The sequence below is a fragment of the Amblyomma mixtum genome, chromosome 10 (genome assembly GCF_055824585.1).
Source record: "Amblyomma mixtum isolate Tamu chromosome 10, ASM5582458v1, whole genome shotgun sequence".
Taxonomy (NCBI): domain Eukaryota; kingdom Metazoa; phylum Arthropoda; class Arachnida; order Ixodida; family Ixodidae; genus Amblyomma; species Amblyomma mixtum.
In genome coordinates this window covers 117,685,725-117,711,628 of record NC_143021.1, presented here as the reverse complement: position 1 = coordinate 117,711,628, position 25,904 = coordinate 117,685,725, and the positions used below count along the sequence as shown (strand labels likewise).

The window sequence follows — 25,904 nt, the reverse complement described above, 5'->3', positions numbered from 1 at the left end:
TAAATTTGCCGTGTAGCAGGGGTATTAGTCGCTTTGGGGCGTTAAACCGCATAAATCTTAAACCATAAACTTATGCCTCATGGCAGACTTCTCGATTAAAACAAAAAAAAAAGACTTCGTAAGTTGTACAGTGATTTCAAGGATGATACACTGACTTCGTATGAATATTGCGAGTGAATGAAATGGGCGGCGCGATTTTGCACGGCTTCAAGTGCACCGATTAGATATGCTTGGTGGGGGCTCCAAATGGGGGATGCGTATTCTAGTTTTGGCCTTACCAATGATGAGTAAGCGAGTAATTCGACCACTTTTGTTGCGTGACGTAAATGGCGCTTCAGATATCCGAGTGTTCTGTTTGTAGATGAAAACGTTAGTACCATGTTCACGCCAAGTTAACATGCTACATTTCCCCTGTAGCAGAGCTTTAGCACTATAGGAGCACAGGTTGTAGAGGGAACTTGCCAGAGGCAATGGGGAGCTTTTGGAGACGAAGGTTAAGGAGTTTTCGAGAAGTTTGTATTCAAGCTATTTACATGATATAAAGCGCGAACATCAAAACAGCAATAAAGCTGGACCTCTCTAACTGGGATAGACCCACTCTTGGCGGGGCCGATGGTGCAGAGCACCGGACCCTGGCGCGGTACCTATCACAACGGTGGAAAGTTGGGCGAGTCGGTGACGATGATTCATGATATGTAGCGCGAACAGAGAGGACAAAGAAAGAGGTACATAACACAGCGCCTGTGTTGTGTACCTCTTTCTTTGACCTCCGTCCTGTTAGCGCTACATATCATGGAGCGGAACCTTGTACCAGGTTCCCGGTCTCGAGTTTAATCCTCAAAGTCCGGTCTCCATTTAGCTGACACCCAATCACAACGAATTCAAAGAGCGATAGGTTTACTGAAGTGCACGTCGTGCATTAAAAATTGAGCAGTGCCGCGAGAACTCTTTCTAAAAAAAAAGCAAGCTATGAGGTCAAAAATTTTCTTTTTGTCTGCGGGCGCGCGCATTCCCTTTGCTACCTCAGGGTTCCTTAACTACGGATCAATAGCTGGTTCTAGAATAGAGATGTGAAGGCCTGAAAAAACACTGCAATTTTGGAACAACACCGTTTTTTTTTTCTCAGACGAGAAAAAATGGAAAGAAACATCGAAAATTTCACAATGCAGTTTCAAGCTTTTATGATTGCTTGCTTTTAGATTAGGTTTTTGCTTTTGCTTTCAAAACCATTAAAGCGTGCATCGTTTAACGATTGGAGAGCAGTCGTCATCGCCGGTTCCAGGTAGTGCTTTTAAAACGTTTGTGCTGCGAGTACGTGGGTTGAAGGCCAGGTAACATATAAAATCCAGGCTTGACTTAAAAACACACTAATACTTGAACTCACGGCTGAAGTAGAACAAAATGGCTGCAAATCCTACAGCGCTACACATATGGCATAAATAACATAGGCTGCTGTGCACGTAAGCGGTTTTAGCCAAAAACAAGCCTAGCTTCTTGATTTCCAACGTAGCAGAGTACAGGACAACCGCAGAATTTGGTCCAGGACAGGGGTCTTCAGCGAAGCACGTGGCCCCATCTACCTGGTGGCAAGGCCTTTGCACCAACCAGCCGATAACTCTTCTGGCTTGCCGACTGCTGCAGATACCACCATCATCCGCCAGCTGCGAACTAAACTGGTCACGTTTCGGAAACGTCTGTACAAGGATTCGCAGCAGGCTTTCAGGGGAACGCATTCGAAAGCTCGTGTATGTGCAGTCGAACCTAGCTGTAGACACAGCTTCAATCCATGCTTTGCGCGTAGTGCCGCGTCGAGCGTAGTAGATCAGTTTTCATGTTCCTTTTCTCGGTGCAATAGAACAAGAAGCTCGTTCCACATATATGATATTTATATCTCTATATTCGCCTCAAGTGCAAATCATTATTTATCTTCTCGGTGCAATAGAACAAGAAGTTTGTTTCACAATAAAACATCTATAACTGCATATTGGACTGAACTTCGGAGCATTATTATTGATCGTTGTGCTGTTGCAAATAAATCTGTTCTTGTCACGTTTCGCAAAATTTCCAATTTGGCAAAACGTGGGGAAAAAACCCTGGGGAAGAAAAGGTTGTTTTCATGCCATTCAAAATTTCTTGAAATTTTATATCTCTGTCTAGAATAAGGGGCCCTTGCGATTATGGGGACAGGAGAATGCACGTGAGCAGCCTGTGCACGTGAGCAGCACAATAACCCGAGGGTCGTTACTGTTTTGCGCATGCGCATTGGCACTCCGCTATAACCCTATCTCCCTAATCCTTTTACCCTTTTATTGGTCCTCTCAAAAAAGAGGTAGAAAAAACATAAAAGAAAGAGAGAGGATGCCTGGACCAGCAATGCTTTGCCAGGCTTAACGCCAATTGAAAATAAATGAAAAATAACTAAATGTTCCAAAGAAGAAAAAAAAATTAAGCGAAAAACAGAGCATTAAAACAAACTCATAAGAAAAGAAAACAAAAGTCTCGTCATAATAAGTTAGACGCAGGCAAATAGCCAGAGCACAGCGTGCAGTCCGCGGAATAAATAATAGTAATAAAAAAAAGAGAAAACCCAAGTCACTGCAAAGTCATTGTCACCGTAACAGTCAAAGAAAGTACTGAGCGCCGGCCACAAAACAAAAATCAGAAAAATAAAAACATAATCAAGACAAAAGAAAAAAAAACCGAAGTCACAGTCACTCAGACAAGGACACAGTCACAGTCACGCAGTCAAGACAGAGTCGCAGTCACACAGTCAAGGACGCAGTCACAGTCACAGTCACGCCACGACAAAGCCACCTATGCACAATAAAGGAGCACGGGGCGCTCCGCTGTGCAAAGCTTGGGGAAGAGAGATTAGAGGAAAGAGAGAAATCAGCGTGATTAATTTGGAACTGTGCTACTTATGAGGTGAACCATTTGAAGGAGAAGAGCACAAGCAGCAGGGTTTCGGAGAAGGGAGGGGTAAACAGATGGTGTGATGTCCGATGAGCAAAGAGATTTTAAACGAGAAACTAAAGAAGCAGTAACGGAACAGTCCCGGAATTAATGACGGATATTTTCGCATAACAATCCACAGGAACAAGTTGAAGACGGAGACAGGCCAAATCTTTGAAGATAGGACGGAAATCTACCATCCCCAGTAAGTAAAGTTATTAGAGGATTCCTGGGTAGACGAATAAGGGGAATGCTAAGTGTATCAGGGATCCAGTTGAATAGTTCAGTGCCACCATTATTCTCGCGCCAAAAAATGCGCCATAAAAGAAGTGAAGAATGATGCAAACGGGAACGAACGCAACGGCGTGAAAGGGTAGAAATATGTAAACTTCCAAACTGGCCGGCACTACCAGGAGCTTGGTCGGCTAACTCGTTTCCAAAAATTCCAGAATGACCCGGATATGAAATAAAAGAAATGGGGCTAAAGAAGACAAACGATAGAGATCTTTCTTAATTGAAATAATAATCGGATTGTAAGAAGTAACTGAAGACAGCGCAGAAAGCAGAGATAGAGAATCAGTGTAAAAATGAACAGGCGTAGAGGGAGGGTTGCGAATAGCATAAACAACAGCAGAATGAAAGGCTACAAGCTCAGCGGTATAGGCGCTAGAGGGTGGTTCTAAAGAGAGACGATGTACATGGACAATATTTTGTGTTGAGCTAAGAACAACAAATGCTGCACCAGCTGAGCGAGGAGTGAAAGACCCATCAGTGTAAATATGCAGGGCACGTTGACAAGAAAAGAATACAGCTTCTTGAGAACTAAGTTGAACAAAAGAAAATTTAAATTTTAATGAGGGATGGTCTGACCAGGGATCAAATAAAGGTTGAATGTGAGAGGGATCATAAAAAGTATTGCCGTACACTACGGATTGACGTTACGTGAAAAGCATAAACTCTGCGCATAACTGGTCCAGATAGATAGGCAGAGGAAGAACGTTTGCAAGAACATGAAGAGCAGCGGTTCGCGTAGTATGATAGGCACCAGTAAGAGCCAGAAGGGGAATTCGTTGAAGCGATAAAACACGATCTCTTAGCCGAGAAAGGGGGCAATGAAACCACCAAGCTGGGGCGGCATAGGTAATTTTAGGGAGAATAACCTGATAGGGTTCCCCTATTCTAAAGGTCCCTAATGGGGACTGCCCCCAGCCGAACCGCTGACAAACGCTCTTAATTTTAAATTGCGCGCCAGTCCGAAGAAAGCTCTGCAACCGACGCCGCCTGCGCTCCACAACACCCGTTGAGCTCTTAACGTGCGCATGCCGCGTGTTGTCTCGTTAATGCGGTGGCGCTGAGCCCGTGAGATAATCGGTAGCGTGCGTTGTTGTGGTCCTCCGCCCTCCTAGCGGATACACTGCAGTCGATAACATTGCAGTTTGGGCGTGTTGTTACGACATGACACGAAAGTTTGAAAGCACAACCAGACGAGGACGGTGAAGAAAGACAGGTAACAGCGAGCGCTTCGTCACAAAACGCAGCTGCCGCATTATCTCACGCTTAATCGTCATTATAGCCATTATCACGCGTTATCGCCAGCTGCGTGATATCGTGTTACATCACGCTGCGGCACGCAGCGACTGCGTTTCACAAATTGAGCAGGCGCGCTTACGTCTTCTCACATGAAAGCAGGGAGGGTGAAATTGTTTTTGTGAATTTGAGGTTATTCAAGAATTTGAATCTATGAAACTTCTAGCTAGAGCATGCGAAGTAGCTTTGTGCTAGAATTTAAAACGGTGGCGTAAAAAACGTTTGTTACGCCACCAGCGTGATAATATTTGTACCTTACGTTTTTTCTTTGTTTTTTCAATCTGATTTTTCGATGTAACCCACCCCTTATGTAATACCCCCCAATCCTGGGAGCCTTTAAGGTAATAAAGTGAAGTGAAGTGAAGTTTAAAACCGCGACGATGTTCCAGCTTCTCCTCACTGCGATGGAGGAGTGCGGGGAAACTGATGGCGACGTCATTGTCGCCGAGGTCTCAGATGTCCGCTGCCTTCGCCTACATGCTGCCGTGCGTTATCCAATGCCTTCAAACAGTGCTTCATGAGCTTCACCTTAGAGGGCTTCCGTTTTCTTCCTTGAAACCGCCGTTTATTCGCTGAACACTTTGCGCCGTTGTAAGTGACGTCATGATTGCGGCCTCTGCCCTTCGCCTGCCACTGCAGAGAAGCCTGAACACCGACGCCACTTTAGTCGGCGATTACTTCACCATTTCAAATGCTAGCGCAAAATGATTTATCATGCTGTACCTGCAAGTTTCACAAGTTCGGCTCCTATCGAAACCTAAAATCATCAAATTATAAAACCTCTTCAGTTGCCCTTTAAGTACCTCTGCCGACAATTTTTTTTCTTTTTCATAGAGTTCGCTCAGCTCCATAACACAGACATCACCCCACCCCCTCGCGGCATGTATTTGAACATGGGAACACGACACCTGGGAGTCGGTGACTCGCTGTGTACAAGCACCGTCTGGCACGAACACCTGGGAGCGAGACTGAGCGAGTTTGCAAAAACTCGATCCAAAACGGATGCGACGATGAAAAATAGTTCACTCGCCTAATAAAAACAAATAAAAACCGAAGCACTGGCACCTCTAATAGCTTTATAAGTGCCTCCATCAGCAAGCCCGCACACGGCTGCCAACATGCGACGAAAGTGTCAGTTTGAGCGCCCTTCTGTATGGCTTCTGGCCATTTTTCTCGCTGCAGCCACTTCAACGGGCTCTGCCAATGACGTGGATCGGCAAGCAGAGATGTCTACCGTGAGTGTGACGCTTTTTGAATTAATGCTAGATCATCGCCGTTTTTTTTTTGCAATGGAAACGCAAGACGGCGGACGTAGTAGATGCGCCAAGATGAATGCAATCGTGGTTGAACAGACCGAGCAAGAACAGATTTCAAGTAAACGGCACAAATGCGAACACCAAAAAAATTTCTTATTTGGATGCTTCGTGATACTGCCACGCGAAATCGAACTTTTTATTTGGGAAAGCATGTTATTGCTTCGTAATTCATTTGCGTCCCCTGCATATTATGTTTTTACCAGGTCTTGTTTTGTCATGCTATCGGTGTATCCTTAAACTGGAACATTTACTCGACGCTCGGATGGTACTTCACTAGTTTTCACTCTTTTTAACATGTCTCAGTTTTCAGTGAAGTGGCATTGTTTCCGTGACCATGTGTTTGAAGTTGCATTAAACTTCCCTAACGTCATCACATCGGTTGCTGAAGCCCTCTCAAAGAAGATGAAAACCACCATGTTGCAGCAGCCGTGTGAAAGCAGAAAAACGGCTGTTGAACCGGAGTTAGTGCCTTAGTTAGTTAGTTAGTTAGTGCCTTAGTAGGAGTTAGTGCCAAGGTTGCCCACCACTTGAAGAAAGTGGCCAACAAACATGGTGCGCCGGTTGTTTTCTCGGCCCCACGCAAGCTGGCACAGCTCTGCGCACGCATTGCGAGCAAGGACAAGAGTGGTTGCCGCATCAAACATGGCAAGAAGTCACAAATTGCTGCATCGGGGTGGTATACGAAATACCGCTGTCATGCGGGAAGGCCTATGTGGGCCAAACAGGGAGATGCATCAATGAAACGGCAGGGGGCATGCACGGTCATTAAAAAGCGTAGGTGGTGCGCATCTTTCTCAGCACTGCGCTGAGATTTATGAGTGTCCTTGACCGGCAGAACATTCTCCACGGGTTAGGTGCAAATACAGCAAAAAGTGCCAATCACGATTTCATGAGATAAAGATGTTAGGTAAAATCAATGATACAAGGGCAAGGGAACTATTGTAGGGATTTCATACAAGAAAGAGAGGTGTATTTTGTGTTAGTGATGCGTCTGTGACCCTCTTCAAGTTGGGAATGTCATATCTTGAACGGTTCTGTTAATAGTGCTGTGTGAGAACTGGGATCTATGCATGTCCTGGGTTTTCCTTATTTCCTGCGCAGTTAGTGAATCAAGTTAGATAAAGTTTAGCGCTAGTCCTGTGTGGTCCTCTCTTGTGTTCGTCTTGGTTGCGATATAGTTCTTTTGTCACAACATGCACCATCTAGCCCAGCAAGTTCATCTTCCCTATGGTTCGTGCTTGAAGCCTTGCATATAACTCGACATAGCGGCTAGCGCACAAGGGAGGCGCACACGTAAGGAAAACAGACAGGACAAACGCCAGACTTGCAACTGAACTTTTACTTCGCAAAAGACGTATTTATACCGGATTTCATCTTCCATTCTCCTTTACTTGCGCCGCTGCTGCCGCCTACAGTTGCAGTCGCGTCAGAGTGTGATAATGAAACCTAAAAAGCCACGTGTTACAAAAAGCCACGGGAGTTACTAAAAGTGATCAGGCTGGAATGCAGAGGTGAAGAAATCACGAAAGATGATTACATACGATTTAAACCCGAGGGAAAATATGAAAGGTGAGCACAACAAACAACGAAGACGCAACTGCGATAGTGAGCGAAGCTTGCAAAAGGGAAGATAAAGGCTGAAACAGACATGTGTATAGGCAGGCCAGGGTAAAACAGAGATTGCACATAAAATCGATAAAACCAAGAAACACAAAACCAAAAACAACGAAAACCACCCCAACCCGTGGAACGAATGTGAAAACAACAAAAGTGAAATGGACATAAAAAGATAGAGACAACTACTGCTGAAATACACAGCTGCAGCCAGAAGGCAGACAAGAATATTGCGCTTGGAGGCAGGGGTATTTGTACCCGCCCAAAACTTAACGAAGGCTAAGTGGAACAAAAAAAAAAAGAAAAAAATTGAACACCAGCGGACCGGTGGGAGCAAAAGTATTGGAAGTTCATACCCACTACTGGGGGTTCATGGGGGGCTGCGTACTCCTCTAGGAACTTTGTTTCTTAATTATTGAGTGCAACCGAGGGCCTGCTCACGCATTCGCTTCCAGCCTGTTTAATGTAAAGGGCTTCTAGTATTTCCCTGCCCTCCCTTGTGCTTATTTTCCCTATGGCAACGGTTTCTTTCCATCTTGGAGCACATGCAGGTTTGTGGGGGCATTCCTTGCAATGTTTGGCCAAGTGGCCATCTATCGCAACGGCTGAAATCTTTAGTTGGTGCTCTTGCAGTCTTTCATTTAGGCAACGGCCTGATTGTCCTACGTAGCGTTTGCCGCAGAGCAGGGGAATGTCGTACACAACGCCCTTCTGACATTCCGCGGATTTCGATCGATGCTTCATGGTGCAGGCATTCTTCTTCATGCCGTCGTTGACGACTCTGCGTAGTCTGCCCACATTTCTCGGTGCTGTCAGTACTACCGAGACACCGTTTCTTTCCGATACTTTTTTGAGGTGGTGAGACACGCCGTGTATGTAAGGAACGGCCACTCTTCGGTTGTTTGGCAAGCTCTTTTCAGGGTCCTTAGGGCAAACCCCCTTGCATACCTCTTGAACAAGGGCTTCTGCTGCGAACGCTATGACTTCCATCGGATAGCCCGATTTTCTTAGCCGTGCCACCTGCTCACTGAGACTGTCAGGAACCATGTGAGGGCAAGACTTGTAGAGAGCACCACTCATACAGTTCAGCACAATGCTTCTTTTGACTAACTTCGAATGGGCCGAATTATACGGTGAAATTTCTTTTTTAGAACGGGGTCGATACGTCCAGCACAGTTGTGAATCACTAAGAAAAATACATATATCCAGGAACTGCAGGCAGTTATTGGCAGGAAGCTCATGCGTGAACCTCAGCCCCTCCGCACCTTTGCGAAACACGTCATACTCTCCATTGCTTCCATTTCAACTAGCGCTTGGGTCGAGCTGTACAGCACAAGGAAATCATCAACGTAGTGCACTTTGATGGAAGTGAATCCTTTCTTCTGTTCCAACATCGTTGCAATGCGCTTATCACATTCAGCTAGAAATATTTCACTCAGAAGAGGAGCTATACGAGAACCTATGCACACACCATCACTTTGCACATACCTGTTACCTTTAAAACATACATACGTATACTCGAGGTAACCCTTTAGTAGTGCAGCGAAGTCGTTAACTGATACCCCGAAGGAGTTCTGAAGTCTCAATGACTCCGACTCCTCTATTTTCTCCCGCACCGCACACAAGGGCTCTTCCTGGGGAAGGGAACAAAACAAGTCTTCTAAGTCGATGGAAAACGCGGAAGAGGCCTTGCCAGAACATTCCAACATTCCCCTGTTCTGCGGCAAACGCTACGTAGGACAAACAGGCCGTTGCCTAAATGAAAGACTGTAAGAGCACCAACTAAATGTTTCAGCCGTTGCGATAGATGTCAACTTGGCCAAATATTGCAAGAAATACCCCCACAAACCTGCGTGTACTCCAAGGAGGAAAGAAACCGCTGCCATAGGGAAAATGAGCACAAGGGAGGGCAGGGAAATCTCCAAAGAATTTTGGAGATATGTGACGCGTAATGGTAAGGATGACAGCTCAGTACCTGCTCTGAAAAATTATGAGATAATCATCCATGATGATGAGTCTAAATTTGAAATGTCTAGCCGTTATTTTTCATCTGTGTTTTTGCCACCTAGTTTACGTTCTGTCTGTTTTGCATTACCTCTTGAAATAGATTGCATGCCGGAAGTTACTTTTTGTGTTGACGGTGTGCGTAAATTATTGAAGGATTTGAATCAGGCTAAGGCTTGTGGCCCTGATGACATTCCTGCCGCAATTTTAAGGAATTGTGCGGATACATTATGTCTGTATTTCACCCGGCTGTTCCAGAAGTCCCTTAATGAAACCGACTTGCCTGCTGGTTGGAAGGTAGCGCGTGTCGTGCCCATACATAAGAGTGGTATGCGAAACTCCGTTCAGAACTACAGACCCGTTTCCTTAACCAGCATAACCTGTAAAATTATGGAGCATGTAATATATAGTTGCGTTATGGCCCACCTCACCAAACACAATCTCCTATGCACTAGTCAACATGGTTTCAGGCGTGGATTTTCCTGCAGTACGCAGCTGGCAGAGTTCGTTCATGATTTAGCATCGGCGATCGATAAGCAACAAGTTGTGGACTGCGTTTTCTTGGATTTCCGTAAAGCATTTGATGTTGTCGCGCACAGTCTTCTTCTCTCCAAATTGAAAGCGTATAACCTGGATTGTAAAGTAATTGCGTGGATTGCAGAATATCTGTCGTTACGAGGACAGGCTGTTGTTCTGAACGGTATTTCTTCACAGTATGCACCAGTTACGTCGGGAGTTCCCCAAGGCTCAGTACTGGGACCACTTTTGTTTTTGCTGTATATTAATGATATTTCAGTTGGCATACAGTCTTCATTCAGGATGTTTGCCGATGATTGTGTTGTTTACAGAGTAGTAAATTCCACTTCTGATTCGCAAATCCTGCAAACTGATTTAAATACTGTAGCAGACTGGTGTGTACGTTGGGACATGTCCTTAAATATAAGCAAAACTGTCCACGTCACCTTCACAAGAAAACGTGCTAATCATCCGTATAGGTATAGAATTAATGATTTTACTCTAAACATAAGCAAGTCATTTAAATATCTAGGCGTCTTTTTTACATCGGACTTACGATGGAATAAGCACATTAATTATATTGCGAATAAGGCAGCATCACGTTTGGGTTTTCTAAGGCGGAATTTTAGCCATTTACCAAGTAACTTAAAAACGCAGCTGTATTTCAGTCATGTACGCTCCATACTTGAATATGGATGTGTTTGCTGGGACCCACACACATCTGAGTGTGTAGGAAAATTAGAGAAAATTCAGAATAGGGCACTTAGATTTGTTCTTGGTAATTATAATCGGCAAGTTAGTATGACGGAAAGCAAACGAAAACTTAACTGGCAAGAGTTGAAGGACAGTAGAAGGTACATCAGATTGAAATTTTTCCATGAGATTTATTATTCAAAAACTGGCATAAACCGCGAACAATATATCCAGGCACCTCATTATATATCAAAGCGACTGGACCACTGCTTGAAGGTCAGGGAATTTTCTTGCAAGGGTGACGTCTTGCGTTATTCTTTTTTTGTTAGAACTGTTCGGGACTGGAACAGTTTGCCATCGAGCATTGTGTGTATTACATCTAATGAAGCATTTTTCCATGCACTGCAATAATTGTTTTATGCCTATAATGAAGTCTGTACCCCCCTGTTGTAATGCCCTGCGGGGCGATGCAGGTAACTAATAAATAAATAAATAAATAAATAAATAAATAGAGGCCCTTTACATTAAACAGGCTGGAAACGAATGCGCGAACTGACCCTGTTTTGCGCTCAGCAATAAAGAAACAAAGTTCCTAGAACAGTACGCAGCCCCACTTAGGGTATGAACTTCCACTACTTTTGCTCGTGCCGGTCAGCTGGTGTTAAATTCTTTTTTTTTTTGTTCCACTGAGTCTTCGTTATGGTTTTGGGCGGGTACAAATACCCCTGTCTCCAAGCGCAATATTCTTGTCTGCCTTCTGGCTGCACCTGCGTTTTTGCGGCAGTAGTTGTCTCTATCTTTTTATGTCCATTCCACTTTTGTTGTTTTCACATTCGTTCCACGGGTTGGGGTGGTTTTAGTTGTTTTTGTTTTTGTGTTTCTTGGTTTTAGCGATTTTACGGGAAATCTCTGTTTTACCCTGTCCTGCCTATATACATGTCTGTTTTAGCCTTTATCTTCCCTTTTGCAAGCTTCGCTCACCATCGCAGTTGCGTCTTCGTTGTTTGTTGTGCTCACCTTTCATATTTTCCCTCGGGTTTGCATCGTGTGCAATCATATTTCATGATTTCTTCACCTCCTCATTCCAGCGTTATCACTTTTAGTAAGCCCGTGGCTTTTTGTAACACGTGGCTTTTTAGGTTTCATTATCACACTTTGACGCGACTGCAACTATAGGTGGCAGCAGCGGTGCAAATAAAGGAGAATGGAAGATGAAATCCGGAATAAATACGTCTTTTGCGAAGTAAATTTTTGGTTGCAAGTCTAGCGTTGGTCCTCTTTGTTTTCCTTCCGTGTGCGTCTTCCTTGTGCGCTAGCCACTATGTCGAATTATAGCAACCAACTAGCCAAATTAACAGCCTTTGCAGGTAACGTTGCGGGCCTCATCGCTATGTTGACGGTGACACAGATCGAATTCCCACAAAAGCACTCCCAGAAATAGGAATAGTGTAAAACTTCTATGGAAACAAGTAGTTTGACCGCAGAAGTTTCACCCGTATTAGTACACAGGGTCCTAAATAAGTTGTTAAACTATTTCTTTACAGAAACGATTACAGTTTCTGAAAGCTAGTCTTGCACCTCGATTATGTCAGAACGCCAGTTCAAAGTAAGATGATAATTGTCATCGAAATCAGACAATGCGCTTTATGGTGCCTTGAATTACCCTCGATGTTTACACAGGAAGCTCGGAGGAGCTTGTGTTCCTGAAAAATGACATTTCGTAGAATTTTCGTAGGTCGATGGTGTTCTGAGATAGCCTCCTCCAAATTTTCAGCTCGGTGGGCGAAGGTACTTGTGAAAGGTGGTGACGATCGGCAGCGCCCGCTCCCTCCTTTTTTGTGTGTTGTGTTTTGCATATGCCTTTGCTTCGATTTCGCCAGCTAAATGTGAAAGGGGCCGCCGCGGTGGCTGAGTGGTTATGGCACTCGGAGTAGCGGGTGCGATCCCGGCCGCGGTGGTCGAATTTCGATGAAGGCGAAATTCTAGAGACACGTGCACTGTGCGATGTCAGCGCACGTTAAAGAACTCCAGGTGGTAGATATTTCCGGAATCCTCCTTTACGGCGTTCCTCATAGCCTGAGTCGCTTTTGGACGTTAAATCCCAACAAACGAAACAAAAGCCGCAGAGGAATAGTTATCAGCTTCACCTTTCTTTACGCCGTTTACAGACGAGGCGGCGTACTCAACAACTTAGACACACTCGCTCGTAGTCTAATTTGCGTCAGTCTCAGCACGTGCCAGCACTTATTGGCACGTGCAGTTACCAATATCCATCAAGAGCAAAATATACAACAGCTGTATCTTGCCGGTACTCACATATGGGGCAGAAACGAGGAGGCTAACAAAGAGGGTTCAGCTTAAGTTAAGGACAACGGAGTGAGCTATGGAAAGAAAAATGATAGGTGTAACGTTATAAGAGAACGGAAGCGGGCAGAGTAGGTGAGAGAACAAACACGGGTTAATGTCATCCTAGTTGAAATCAAGAGGAAGAAGTGGGCTTTGGCAGGGCATGTAATGCGAAGGCAAGATAACCGCTGGTCCTCAAGGGTAACGGAGTGGATTCCAAGAGAAGGCACGCGTAGCAGGGGGCGGCAGAAAGTTAGGTGGGCGGATGAGATTAAGGAATTTGCGGGGATATGGTGGCCGCAACTGGAGAAGGACAGGGTTAAGTGGAGAGACATGGGAGAGGCCCCTGTCCTGCAGTGGGCATAGTCAGGTTGATGATGATGATAATGATGATGAGATGATGATGATGATGATGCAGTTCAAGTAGTAGAGAACCAAAGTGCTGCGCTGCGGAGGGCTCCGGGAGACACGTGGGCCGGCTTTCACAAAAATGGCATCCGAAGAATAGAACCCTGCTGTGAAAGGATACAAATAAAAAAAAAAACAGCAGTTTTTAACACTGGTTACGGTCCGCTGCGTCCTGTATAACTCCGTTTACGAATGTGCAACAGCGAATGAAATCAGCTTATAATGTTTTGCTGTATCAAACAATTTCAGCTGTTGATAAGCTTTTTGATTGGGTAACAAGAAACGCTTTAAAAACGGTCTACTTTTGTCTAGGAAGAATTCTGTTCTGTGGCCGTAGATGTAGGTGGATCTTCACTGCAGACTTGAATTGTATCCGACTGTAGACTCGTTTTGTAGGAAAGATATGACACGTCTGAGGTTCATCCTACTTCTGAAGCAGCCCGGCACACAAAGCTGGAATTTAGCGACGGATGTCGTTCTTTCCCCACACTGTTCGAAAATGGAATGCTTTATCTTCATTTCTTGTTAATATTACTGACAGTGAAGTGTTTCCATCGTCACTGTGAGTGCCCTGCAATTTTTCCTTGTTTTCTACTATCTATCCCCCACTGTAATGTCACATGTGGCGCTGTGCGTAAATAAATAAATAAAATACCGTTCTGTTCCCGGCACCAGATCGTAGCTTTGCTGCTGGCACGGACTTATAACGTAATTATCGTCACGTACGATCTCTGCAGCGTGTTCCAAGACTGTCACGGTGACGAGGTTGGAGAGTTTCTTCAGATTTCGCAACAACGGTGGTCAATTTCTTTTCCGAACTTCATCTGCAGACGCCGTTAGCAGGCAGGAAGACACTGAGGACTGCCGTAGGATATTTATGACCAATTTGTTCAACCAACTGGTGAAAAAAGTGCGTAGTTTTCAAAGTGCTCCAAGGAGGTGCTTAACAACTGGAGTATAGCGACGTAAGTTAGCCACATTATCGCTGGCGTCAATCATTACACCACGCTTTATGCATATGCTCGACTTCGAATCATTTTTAGCCATGCCACGGAGATATGCAGCCTGTATTTGCAAGCTTTATAGCTAGCAGAGCGCGAACATATGCTTCCGTTTCGGCAGAAGGCGTACGCTGACTTCTGCCCTTTTTATCCTGGTTTTCGTGGTATCAACGCCCGGAGGGTGTTTTTAATTGCGAAATGCTTTCAGCTTCCACTTTCGCAAAACTGAGGCCAACATCAGTCCGTACCTGAGGCTGATTTTTTAATACATTTCTAACTACTCTGCTTGAGTTTAATGCAGCAGAAAAAGGCAGCAGAAAAAGAAAACTTTCATACCATTTCCCGGAGCAGAACTGAGAAGTAGGTTGTAACGAGAATAGCGCGTGTTCTATAGCACCATACTCTGCAGAACATCGTTAACTTTAGCTTTGGGCATACTTAACGAGAGGGACGGCACGGTACTAGGAATTATCTGGACCAGAAGTGTTTTACAGCTGTCTACCTCGAATGAATATTCAAATTCGGCATCGAAATGATTCTGAAACGGAAGCATTCAAGCTTCCATCATAAGATGTATATATTTTTTTTAACAGGGTGCGCACTATAGCGCTTGATCTGTTGTGCCAACTAATTCCAGGGTGCCCGTAAACTGTTACTCGGTAACGCAGAGTATGTAGCCTAAAGCGTGAGTTATCGCTTTTCTTACCTTCAAGGACTTGTAATATCTTATAATGTACAACAGAAACGATACGGCGCGCAGTTTCTTGGAAATGTAAGCAAGGGGGCTGCTCCAAGAAAGGCTGCTGTCAAGATACAAGCCAGAGTATTTTGCTACAGATAAATACTGGAGAGGCTTACAAGAGCAAAATGTTTGCAATCTGGCCGATGCTAAACTGGAGGATAGCCAAGAGTAACCTTGTTCAAAGCATTATGAAACCAAATTAATTTTATCTAATACAGTTATACCAATTAGCTTATTTCAAAAGCAGTCCAATACTTTTAAAGAAGCAGGCTGCAAAGAAGAGATTGCGTCATAATAGTTACATTAAACTCATTTCCATTAAACTCATTTTTTAACAGCTATCGATGCCACATGATGTTTTCTTTGTGTTGTGTTCATTGTACATTGCTTCAAATTATTAGTTACTGCTTAAATATTGTTCGCGCTATGTATTCATCCATGTTAGATGTAATCTTTTTGCCTGTGTACATTGCCATTTTTACAGATTGTTAAAACATGTAAAAATAGATAAATAAATAAAATTAATAAACGTGGTGTCCGATCCGTGTTATCTACTGTTGCACAGGTGATTAAAACCCTTCATGACTTCTTTCTACATATTAAGAACCAATCACAAATTGATGTAATTCTTTTTATGTTTTTCAAAAGCTCTTGATCGCGTCTCTAACACAAATTTGCTATATAAAATAAAGAAAAAGTTTATGTGGAGATTGACCGATTCTTTTTTCAAATAGCGGTTACCTCTCAGATCTTTGCAGTTTGTGACAAAGGCCGATCATAAAGGATCGGCTTTTATGAGCATGTAATGATCGCTGTGTAGACTTTCTCCGCTGTTCTCCCATTCCGCCCTCGTAGCATTCTTCACGAGTCAGAGATATGGCGATGTGTCCCTGCTGATGCCATTTCTTAGCCTCATTGGCTTGCTTGCGTCAGTGAGCACGGTGATGGCATCCATAGTTAGTTGCTTGGCTAATTGTCTTCCCTTTGGTGTTACATAGTTTTAGCCCCGCATCCCGCGTTAAAATCTCTTACTATGATTAGTGGAAACTTTCCCGCCTCGTTTAGAGCTTTCCCGAATATATTGTCGAATTCGGCGTCCTTGTTGTTCGGTCTGCGATATGCATATTCAGAATGAAGGAATGAGTATGGCTATGATTTCCAAAAAGTATTAATCCATCTCGTTGTCTTTGAGGTCATGTGGCGACGCTGTGCATTTTTTCCTAACCGTTATACATGCCCCGTTTCCCTTCGGCTTTGTCTTGTACCCTGTGACTTTTAATGCAGCTGATACAGCGCAATACGGACGAAAGACGAAAAGAGGACAAGTGGCGAAGAAACTAACAATAGGGCAATGGAATTGCAGATGCTTCCAACCAAAACAAGCAATATCTATTTATTTTTTTACACATACTGCAGTCATGGAGACCAAGCATGGGGGCAACATTCAAAAAGCAAAAACAATGTCAAACACTACGCAAATCCAGCGTTCCGGCAACAAACAAAGGAAACCAAACAGAGTGCAGTGATATCGTTATTGTGATATCGCTCGTGTGTGTGTGCCTGTTTCTCCCTCCGTATTGTGCCATTATGCGCAAGGTTTTCTTGAATATGTCGCTAAACCAACTGGCCCAACGTTCTGCTCTACTCAGATATCGCTAAATTTACACATACCGTAAGACACTCTTTTCAAAAGCAGCGGCATCATGAGCTGAAAAGACATTTGCTGGCAGTGAGGTCCATGTTGTGATTGTTCGGGGAAAAAATGAGTTTTTGAACATATTTGTGCGTGCAAAGTATGGGGTAAGATTATGGTTGTGGCTATTGCGTGTCTGTCGTGTAGAGCGGGAGGATATATAGGGAGCAGCATTAACCTTAAATTGACTAGAGTAAAATGAGTACACACATTTAATTTGATGCAATACATAGAGGTGATAGAAGGGAAACCAGGCATAATAGCGCTGCAAGAGACATATTAGACAGCAAGTAAAACAGACAGTTGGGCTAGTTGGTAAATCACTGCTGGTGGTACAGCGCAAAACGGACGAAAGACGAAGAAAACACCACACGGACGAGCGCTCGTCCGGAATGTTTTTGCTAACGTTTTCCTAGCGTCAAAAGCTCTCTGTATTGGTTTTCTATGGCAGTCGTAACTGCTCGATGCGAGCGATGGAAAAAGTTCAAAAGAAATATTTCGCTACACATAGGAAGAATGGACCATTACATTCAATATTTGCATTAGAGTACCTTAAATATTTCACTATCCGGGCCGCCGCGGTGGCTTAGTGGTTATGGTGCTCGGCTGCTGACCCAAAAGACGCGGGTTCGATCTCGGCCGCGGCGGCTAGAATTTCTTTGGAGGAGAAATTCTAGAGGCCCGTGTACTGTGCGATGTCAGTGCACGTTAAAGAACCCCAGGCGGTCGAAATTTCCGGAGCCCTTCACTGCGGCGTCTCTCATAGCCTGAGTCGCTTTGGGACGTTAAACCCCATAAACCAACCAACCAACCATTTCAATGTCCAAAATTTTTGTCCAAGAATGCTGCACATGTTTAGTTTTTTGCAATAAGTTTTATTTCTTGCTGCGAAAGCAACTCTACGAGAGTCACCAAGCCATTTCGCGGAGCTGACGAAAGGCCATACTGGGCATGCGCGAGGAGCAATGACGTCACACGGCGCACAGCTGGCGCGCCGCCAGGTGCCGCCGCCGCGCTCGCCAGTTGCGCAGCTGCGCATGCGCAGTAGCGGCGCATAGCTAGCGTGTCGGGGCCGCCGCCGCTGCCACGCGCTCTCCATCGCCTTTCTCTCTCTCCTCAGTAGAACGTTAAGTTGGGCGAGTTGGTATAGGTTCATGGTTGAAAAACGCCGCGGGTTCGATCTCGGCCGCGGCGGCTAGAATTTCTTTGGAGGAGTAGCAGAAGCATACTTCATCGCAACGGAGCAACGGGGCTGCGTTAGCAAACCTTCGGTTGCTTTAAGTGATAACGAGATCACGTTTCTTGGCAGATTGTGGGCTTCGGGCGCACACTAGTTTTATCATTGTCATAGTTTTGTTTGTTCAATTTGTTTTCATGATTATGCCTTCCTTATATACCCAGGTTTTTGCAATAAAGCCTTAGTTGTGAGTTCAGCGCTTGTCCTGTCGTCGCCTTTACTCTTGTGTCTAGTCTTTTGTGCGCTGTTTTTCAACCATGTCTCTCTCCTCATTGCTTTCGCAGTCCTCCAGGTTTAACCAGAGCTGAACCACTGCCAATTTTTTTACGTATGCATTATGCATTCTAACAAGGGGTTCGTTATCCAGGGTTTTCGGGGGAATCTGGAATGTTTTTTTTTTACTTTACACGAGTAGCCCAACCTGACTTATCACTACTAAATAGAGTGCAGAATATCTTTCATTTTTCCTCTTTGTCCAAAGCGAGTAGATAGCAAACTGCTTAATTGAGCCGATTCTTTCAATAAATTTAAGTTTATCAAAAAACAACAGCGAAAAAGCACCAGTCAACTGGAAATAGGCCGTGCCGTTCCTTCTTGAATTTCCGCCTTCCGCGTCCTGAATTTCTGTCCTTGGGTCTTTCAGGCCCATTTTTTATCGATGAAATGCTCACTTATCTTTCTTTCATGCCAACCCAGGCATTGACTGCCCAGGTGCTATATGTAAAGTAAAGGCGCCAAAAACCACACACGTACAGGACAAGAGAACGGGACTTGTGTGCCTTGTGTGTGTGTGTGGTTTTTGGCGCCATTACTTTACAATGAATTACCAACTAGCCCAGCAAAAAGTTCTCTTCACCTGCTGTATATGGTGCGGGTTCGGTGCACTGCCCAGCTCCGTTTCTTTCATTGAGGCGCAGTGGAGAGCAAAACAGAGCGGGGCACGCGACACGAGCGGCCTCTTGCGTGTTGTAGCGAGCACTTAGAGCTGAGAGATTCCTCGGTATGCTGGCAACTTCACGTGGTTTCGAACGCGGTTATTCCTCGAAGCTACCAACTATCTCAACTATCAACTATCTATTCCTCGAAGCTATCAACTATCCGCATAAATTATCTCCTTTATTTGCCCGCACCAGTAACTTTAAATTTTCTTTCTTTCCTCGAACTATCGCAGAATGGAACAACCTACCCCCTCATGTGTTTGTATCCGAAAATGTGCTTTCCGCCATTGAACAAGTACCTGACCGTTAACCATTGTCTGTTGTTTCTTGCGACTTGTTTTATTTTCATTCTCCGTATTTACTACATCGCTTCTACTGAATTCTGCTGTTTCCGTCGTCTTCTGCTGGTCGTCGGAGTTCTCTGTGTGAACCTTAGCGTCCAAGCGCTACGTGTCGTCTTAGCAATTCTGCTCTCGTTCCCGCAGTGCGAGTTGATACGAGACTTCGGCTACTCGTGCGAGACCATCGAGGCCACCACCGAGGACGGATACGTTCTCCAAGTGGACAGGGTCGGCGGACGGGGAGAGAAGAACAACGGGACCACTTCAACGGAGGGCACCTCACGCGGCACTCCCATCCTTCTTGTGCAGGGGATATTTTGCGAGTCTGGCGCATGGTTCCTCAACTTACCATCGCAAAGCCCAGGTGACTAGCTGCCTGCACAGAGCGACGCCAGTCTTCTAATTGTAAAATGTCATGGCAACTGTACTTTCTTTCGGTAGTACGAGAAACTCCTTGAAACTTTGAGAGTTTCAGAATCATGAAGTTTTATTGAGTAACACAAACAAAATGTATACACAGATATTTGGGCCGATAGCCAATGAGGCTAGTCAGTGGTCCAATACAAAATAACATGTAGGTCAGCAATCAGCAACACACTGAAGAAAAACTAACTTTGTAGCCTTGCTTCGATTCCCAGAAAATGTTTCTTGCATGTCAGTTTGAAATTCCTAGCTTGCTTTATTTGAACTGGCAACGAGTTCCAAATTTTCGCTCCTGTAAATTCTATTCGTCTTTCTCCGTACGCATTATGGCAAATAGGAAGATTAAAATTGCCATTAGTGGCTTGTCTAGTGTTGCGGACGGGAATACTGAATGTACCAACAGATAAGGGGTAGTTACTATTGTTGCGAGGTACGGGCTGTGGACTAGGAAATGGGTCTTTATTAGAAGAAGTTGACCCAAAAGAAAAGAGGGCCCCAGGCCCTTGGAAGGTACAGGCTGGCTCCCCGAGCAGCTGCTCTCTTCCGCTGCTGGAGTCGCCCTCCAGCAGCGGAAGAGAGCAGCTGATCGGGGAGCCTGTCTGTACCTTCCAAGGGCCTGGGACCCGAGGTACGGGCTGTGGACTCGGTGACGGCCAGGAATTGGGTCTTCAGCCCGTACCTCGCAACACTATTTATAATATTATGAACCGTACGAGCTATTTTTTTAGTCGCGTAAGGTTGTGAGCGACATGATTTGCATGGCGTCAAAAATGTTATTGTTAGAACTATACGAAGAAGGTAATCCCATGGTTTTTAAGGCACGTTTTTGTAGTCTCAGCAATGGTGATAAATACGTTTTGTATGTGATTCCCTATGATTCGCTGCAATAACTGAGATGACTGTGACATAATGAAAAATTCAGTGATCTAAGAATAGCACGTGGAAAGTGCCGCCGTGCCTTTGCCAACGTAAAACAACCGTACGCAACCTTTTTACACACACTGTAGTGATTCCAGTCCGCGGGCTGGGATTACGCTTGTCTTAAATGCATATCGAAATAGAGTCGCCGCCATTGCTCAAAAAAAGGGTTCCCGTTTGTAACAACCACATTTCCAATTTTTTTTTTTTGCACTGTAATGTGCGCACAAGTACTGACAACGGACATCACCTTACATTCCGCGTTTCGCTGGCAACCTTTTAGGCTCCTCTCTCGCCGCCACAGTGGCTGCACTATTAACGTCATAGCGTTTAAGTTCACGCTCGACGGAAAAACCCGGCGTCGATGTCGCTGTCACTGGAAAATCCTGATTTGTCTACAGAGCTGTGACGTCGAGAGCAGTTTCGCAAATGAGAACAAAATGTGGGTAGCCGCGGTGGCTCACTCATTATGCTGCACGGCTCCTGTCCGGAAAGACGCGGGTTCGATCACTGCCGCGGCGGTCTCATTTCGAAGCAGGTGAAGTGCTAGAGGCCCGTCTACTGTGCGTTGGATGTGCACGTTAAGGAACCCCAGGTGGTCGAAATTATCCGGAGCCCTCCACTACGGCGTCCCTCATAGCCTGAGTAGCTTTGGGACGTTAAACCCTAATAAACTAAACCAATGTTAAGGTGAACTTAAAATGTCCTCTTTTTTTTCAATATTCGATTAGATTTGTTTTTAAGAGGTGAAAAGCAGCCGCATGAGACATACCTCACCGAAAAGTAGCCCGATGTTTTTTGTAGCACAACTGCAGAATTCTAATATATGAGGAGACATATTTTACTTGATTCTGAGGTGATGGGTACGGTGTTTATGGTTCGCTACAAGAAAAGCGAATAAAACTAATATGCCCCAAAAGGCAATAAGATATGCAGTTTCTTCGATTTGTTCTATTGCCTCATTCATTCATTCATTCATTCATTCATTCATTCATTCATTCATTCATTCATTCATTCATTCATTCATTCATTCATTTTTGACGGAAACGGGTACAGTGTATATGCTTATACATATTGAATTTTCCTGTCTGGATAGCCGAGGCAAAAGACGTATTCAATCGCCTGACGGGGCCTCGGAACCCATATAGGCCTCAGACAATCACGTGACGATCGAAAGTAACACTGCACCGATGGGGAGAAAATGCAAGAAAGCATAAAAGGAAACAAAAGCAAAAACGTTGTGTTGCACTGACTAAGTACAGTATTAAACGATGTACACGCACTAACAAAAGCAAAACGACCAAAATGTAAGGATACACACAAGTGGTCTGCACACAGAATGCATGCAATGACCTTACAATTACAATTACAATTACAATAACACTACAATAACACTATAGTTAACTTGCTCCTCCTGATCGTCGTCGGAATGGCCGGTTTGGTCGGGTGGGATGCTCGTCGATGCGACGGATAACAATGGCACGAAGCGCTTCGCACCTTCGTCCGCTCGTCGGCGACACGTTGCCGGTGGGGGCAGCAACTCCAAACTTCTTGACCGAAAAAACTGATTTATTGAAGACTGGAGCAAAATACAAGGACTTAGAGAAAAAGGCGGCTTAAAAAAGGCTGTTCAAAAAAGGGCTGTAGAAAAGCGGCCGAGACTGGGACTCCGCGCGCCCCTGCCTGCTCTTTGTTTGCAGCGGGTTTTAGCACCTTCGATAATTGAGCGGAGTTTTATCAAATCTGCTCTCGCCCAATTTCAACCAATACTGCCGCGATGGCACTGTACATACAAGTGGGCGGAGCCCAGTGCTCGCCAGAGCCCGACTCTGGCGGACCGCGCACTTTTCCTGAATCATTCGCACTTTCCGAGGCGCCAGCAAAGTCGACTCCACCGCTTAACGTGACAGTCGGGTGGTTTCAGAAGGCGCCGACCTTATTGACTCCCACCCCCACTTGACAGCTCATCTCTCTTCAATGTGAAACGGTCGCCGACCCTCTGCAGCCCTGACAAGGCTGTCGCGGTCTTTCCCGCAGCCTTGGACAGCGTCCGAAGCGCGCGACGCGCTGTCACCATTCATAACCCCTCCAGACGGGCACAGTAGGGGAAAGTAGCTACTGGCGCCGTAGGCGTCTAGCTTAACAACTATGAAGAACAACACTAACACAATAACACTATGAAGATCATAATTTTGGCGGGAACTATGGTTTGGTTTGGTTTATTGGGGTTTAACGTCCCAAAGCGACTCAGGCTATGAGAGACGCCGTAGTGAAGGGCTCCGGAAATTTCGACCACCTGGGGTTCTTTAACGTGCACTGACATCGCACAGCACACGGGCCTCTAGAATTTCGCCTTCAAGAAATTCAGCCGCCGCAGCCGGGATCGAACCCGCGTCTTTCGGGCCAGCAGCCGAGCACCGTAACCACTCAGCCACCGCGGCGGGGCGGCGGGAACTATAGGTAGCATGATTTCAAACATCAATGCCCAGCGTAGGTACTGTAACTGCTCTTTACCACCGGCTCAATTCGTATTTCTCTCTCCACTAGCCACACTCTTTTGTTCACATTCGTCTGGGCCAACCGGTGCAGGAATGTTGAACCCTGGCGATGTCAAAACAAGGCAAGCAGGCAAGGGATGTGGGGAGAGGACGGAAGGGTGTGCAATGAGCGTTTACCTCAGGGAGTATTTTGTCAGCGAAGAGCCTTGTCGTAAAGCAGGACTTGCACGTATTTTTGACAACCCGATATTTCCTTCGAATTTTTTCGAATTTCCTTCGAGGCAACGAAGCCGGTTGTCATTTTACAACTACGCAAACAGCTCATTTTTCTCCGTCAAGAAGCTGTCCATTTCCCCTCTAAGGTCAAAATATCTCTACAGCACTTTTCAGTGGCTCGACCAGCCCACGTTCGTGTAGATCTCCGTATGATTCATTCCTTTTCTTTTTACACAGAGATGAACCGACGGCGGTTGAGCGCTCTTGAACGGATCAAGTTTACTGCTCCAAACACAATATCGCTCAGTAAGGCATGCTGACGGGCTAGTTGGCTTTGCATCTTGAAACTTGGAAAAAATCCACCTAGGCGCAAATAATTTCACAATGACCAAAAGAGACGAGGAGACAGCGGACATGGCGCCTGTCCGTTGTCTCCTCGTCTCTTTTTGTCCGTGTGAAATGATTTGCGCCTAGGTGGATTTTTTCCAAGTGAAGAAACACAATACCCATGACAGACTTCATATTCACCGTTTCTTGGTGTAAGATGCTCCTGCTTCCGTTGATTGATGGAGCACCGTCGGTTGCTACATACACCGTCCGTTCCCGCTGCAATCCGGTGCGTTCGACAACTTCTTCAAGCGCCGAAATGATGTCCGCTCCTGTAGTGGTACCTTTCATCCGGACTATTTCCAGTCGTTCTCCTGCAACGTTTAGACTTTAAAGCGAGACCTTTACTAGCCTAGCAGCGCCGATTTCGCTCTTTCTGCACGAATGACTTTGAACACGTGGAGCCGAGCTGCGTAAGTAACCACGTGATGTGCCACGTGACTCAGCAGCTGCAGCCACGCGCTCCGCCGTTTCCGCGGCCGCGATCGATTGGGAGCGGTCTAAAGGGATAGGGTCGGTAGGGATAGGGTTCTGCGGTCGATAGGGAGCCTAAACGCGTTAAACGGGCAGCCGAAACCAATGAAGTGCGGCAGCTTCGAAAGCAAAGGAAAGGCTCATAACTGGTCCCCTGGGACAGTCGACACTTCAGTCGTTCTTTAAGCTACGTGGCGTTAGTGACAGACGAGCGCTGCATGCGTTGGTATTGAGAACGAGTGGCAGAAACGCGGCCCTGAAGCCATAGGCCGTCGGCTATCGTTGTGTCCATGGGCGTTGGCGTTGACAACATTTTAGACCCCGATGATTTTAAGGAAAGGAACTTCGCATAACTGCCTCCCTGGGTCTATGGACGCCTCAATCGCGCTTTGAGGAAGGTGGCGGTGGTGAGTGAGAGAGAGAGAGAGAGAGAGAGAGATGTGGGCTGCATGTGTTAGCGCTGCCCAAGTTGTGGCACTGCAGCAATAGGCTGCAGCGTGACTTTCGCTTGCATAACCATGGTTTGCTGAGCTAAGCCGCAGCCATTTTTTTTTGTCTACACCCCTAATGAAGATGGCACACAGGGAGCTTCCTGTAATATCAGTGCTTTTGTCAAGTGCGAGAGAAAAGGCTTCGAAGTCTCGACATCGCTTCATTAAGGAGTTTTCAGTGTCGTGGCTTATCTCAGTAATCCTCTCCGCAACCGTAATGAGTGAAAGACATCTTTTCGAATTCCTTTTTCATGATGCATCTGCAACAAACATCACAGCATAAAAGAGAGGGACGCGATTCGCCTTGTGCAAGCTTTTGTCCTCTCACGAATAATGCACGGGACTGCCTACCTCCACCTCACCCAGTCTGAAGTAGCTAAACTATAATCACACTGATACGGGCGAATTACAAAACGGCACTGGGTCTCCCAAAGACAGCATCAACATCGCGCCTCATATCTCTCGGCGACCACAACGCGCTGCAAGAAATTTGGGAGGCGCAAAGATTGTCACAGCTTAACCGCCTGGCCATCACTCGAACAGACCAGACCTTCTGAGCAAGGTGCACCTCACAGAACCTCACACGGTCGACCAAAGGACGGAACTTCCTCTGTCGATCCGCAAGAAGACCTATGTCCACCAAACGCCCAGAAATATGCACCCTACATTTAACGCGCAGAGAAGAAACGCCAGAGCCGAAAGCGTGCGCAAAAATGGGATGGCCGCCTGGACACGCTTTCCGTGGATGCAGCCGGTCCAATACATGGGCAGATGACCATCGCCATAACGAATGCCTAGGGCAAACTGACCAACTGCAGGTCAGGGCGCACGTCCAACCTCATTCAAGCAGAGGAAGCAGCCATTGCGCTAGCTACCAACCCAAGCGCTAATGTACTGACGATTCCCAAAGTTCGCGCAGAAATATGAACCAAGGACTAATTCGTCAATCAGGACTCACCCCGTTAGCCAAAAATCCTCCTAATCAAGCCTCAAACATAAGTTTCTAGGACGTACGGAACACACGGGAGGGAATGCCGCCCACTGGCACACCCGAGCTCTCTTATACTGGGATTCCCCGTTAGCCGACTAGGCAGAGGAATACGTTACAC

The 25,904-nt window shown here is 45.6% G+C and overlaps 1 protein-coding gene across 1 annotated transcript in view; it reads left to right on the top strand.

Moving 5' to 3' along the window:
* Positions 1–25,904, top strand: part of LOC149326766 (lysosomal acid lipase/cholesteryl ester hydrolase-like) — a 139,986-nt gene that overhangs the window by 50,856 nt on the left and 63,226 nt on the right. Inside the window, exon 2 of the mRNA XM_089564669.1 lies at positions 19,533–19,752. Within this exon, the coding sequence (XP_089420795.1) occupies positions 19,533–19,752 (220 nt within the window). The remainder of the gene's footprint in view (positions 1–19,532; positions 19,753–25,904) is intronic.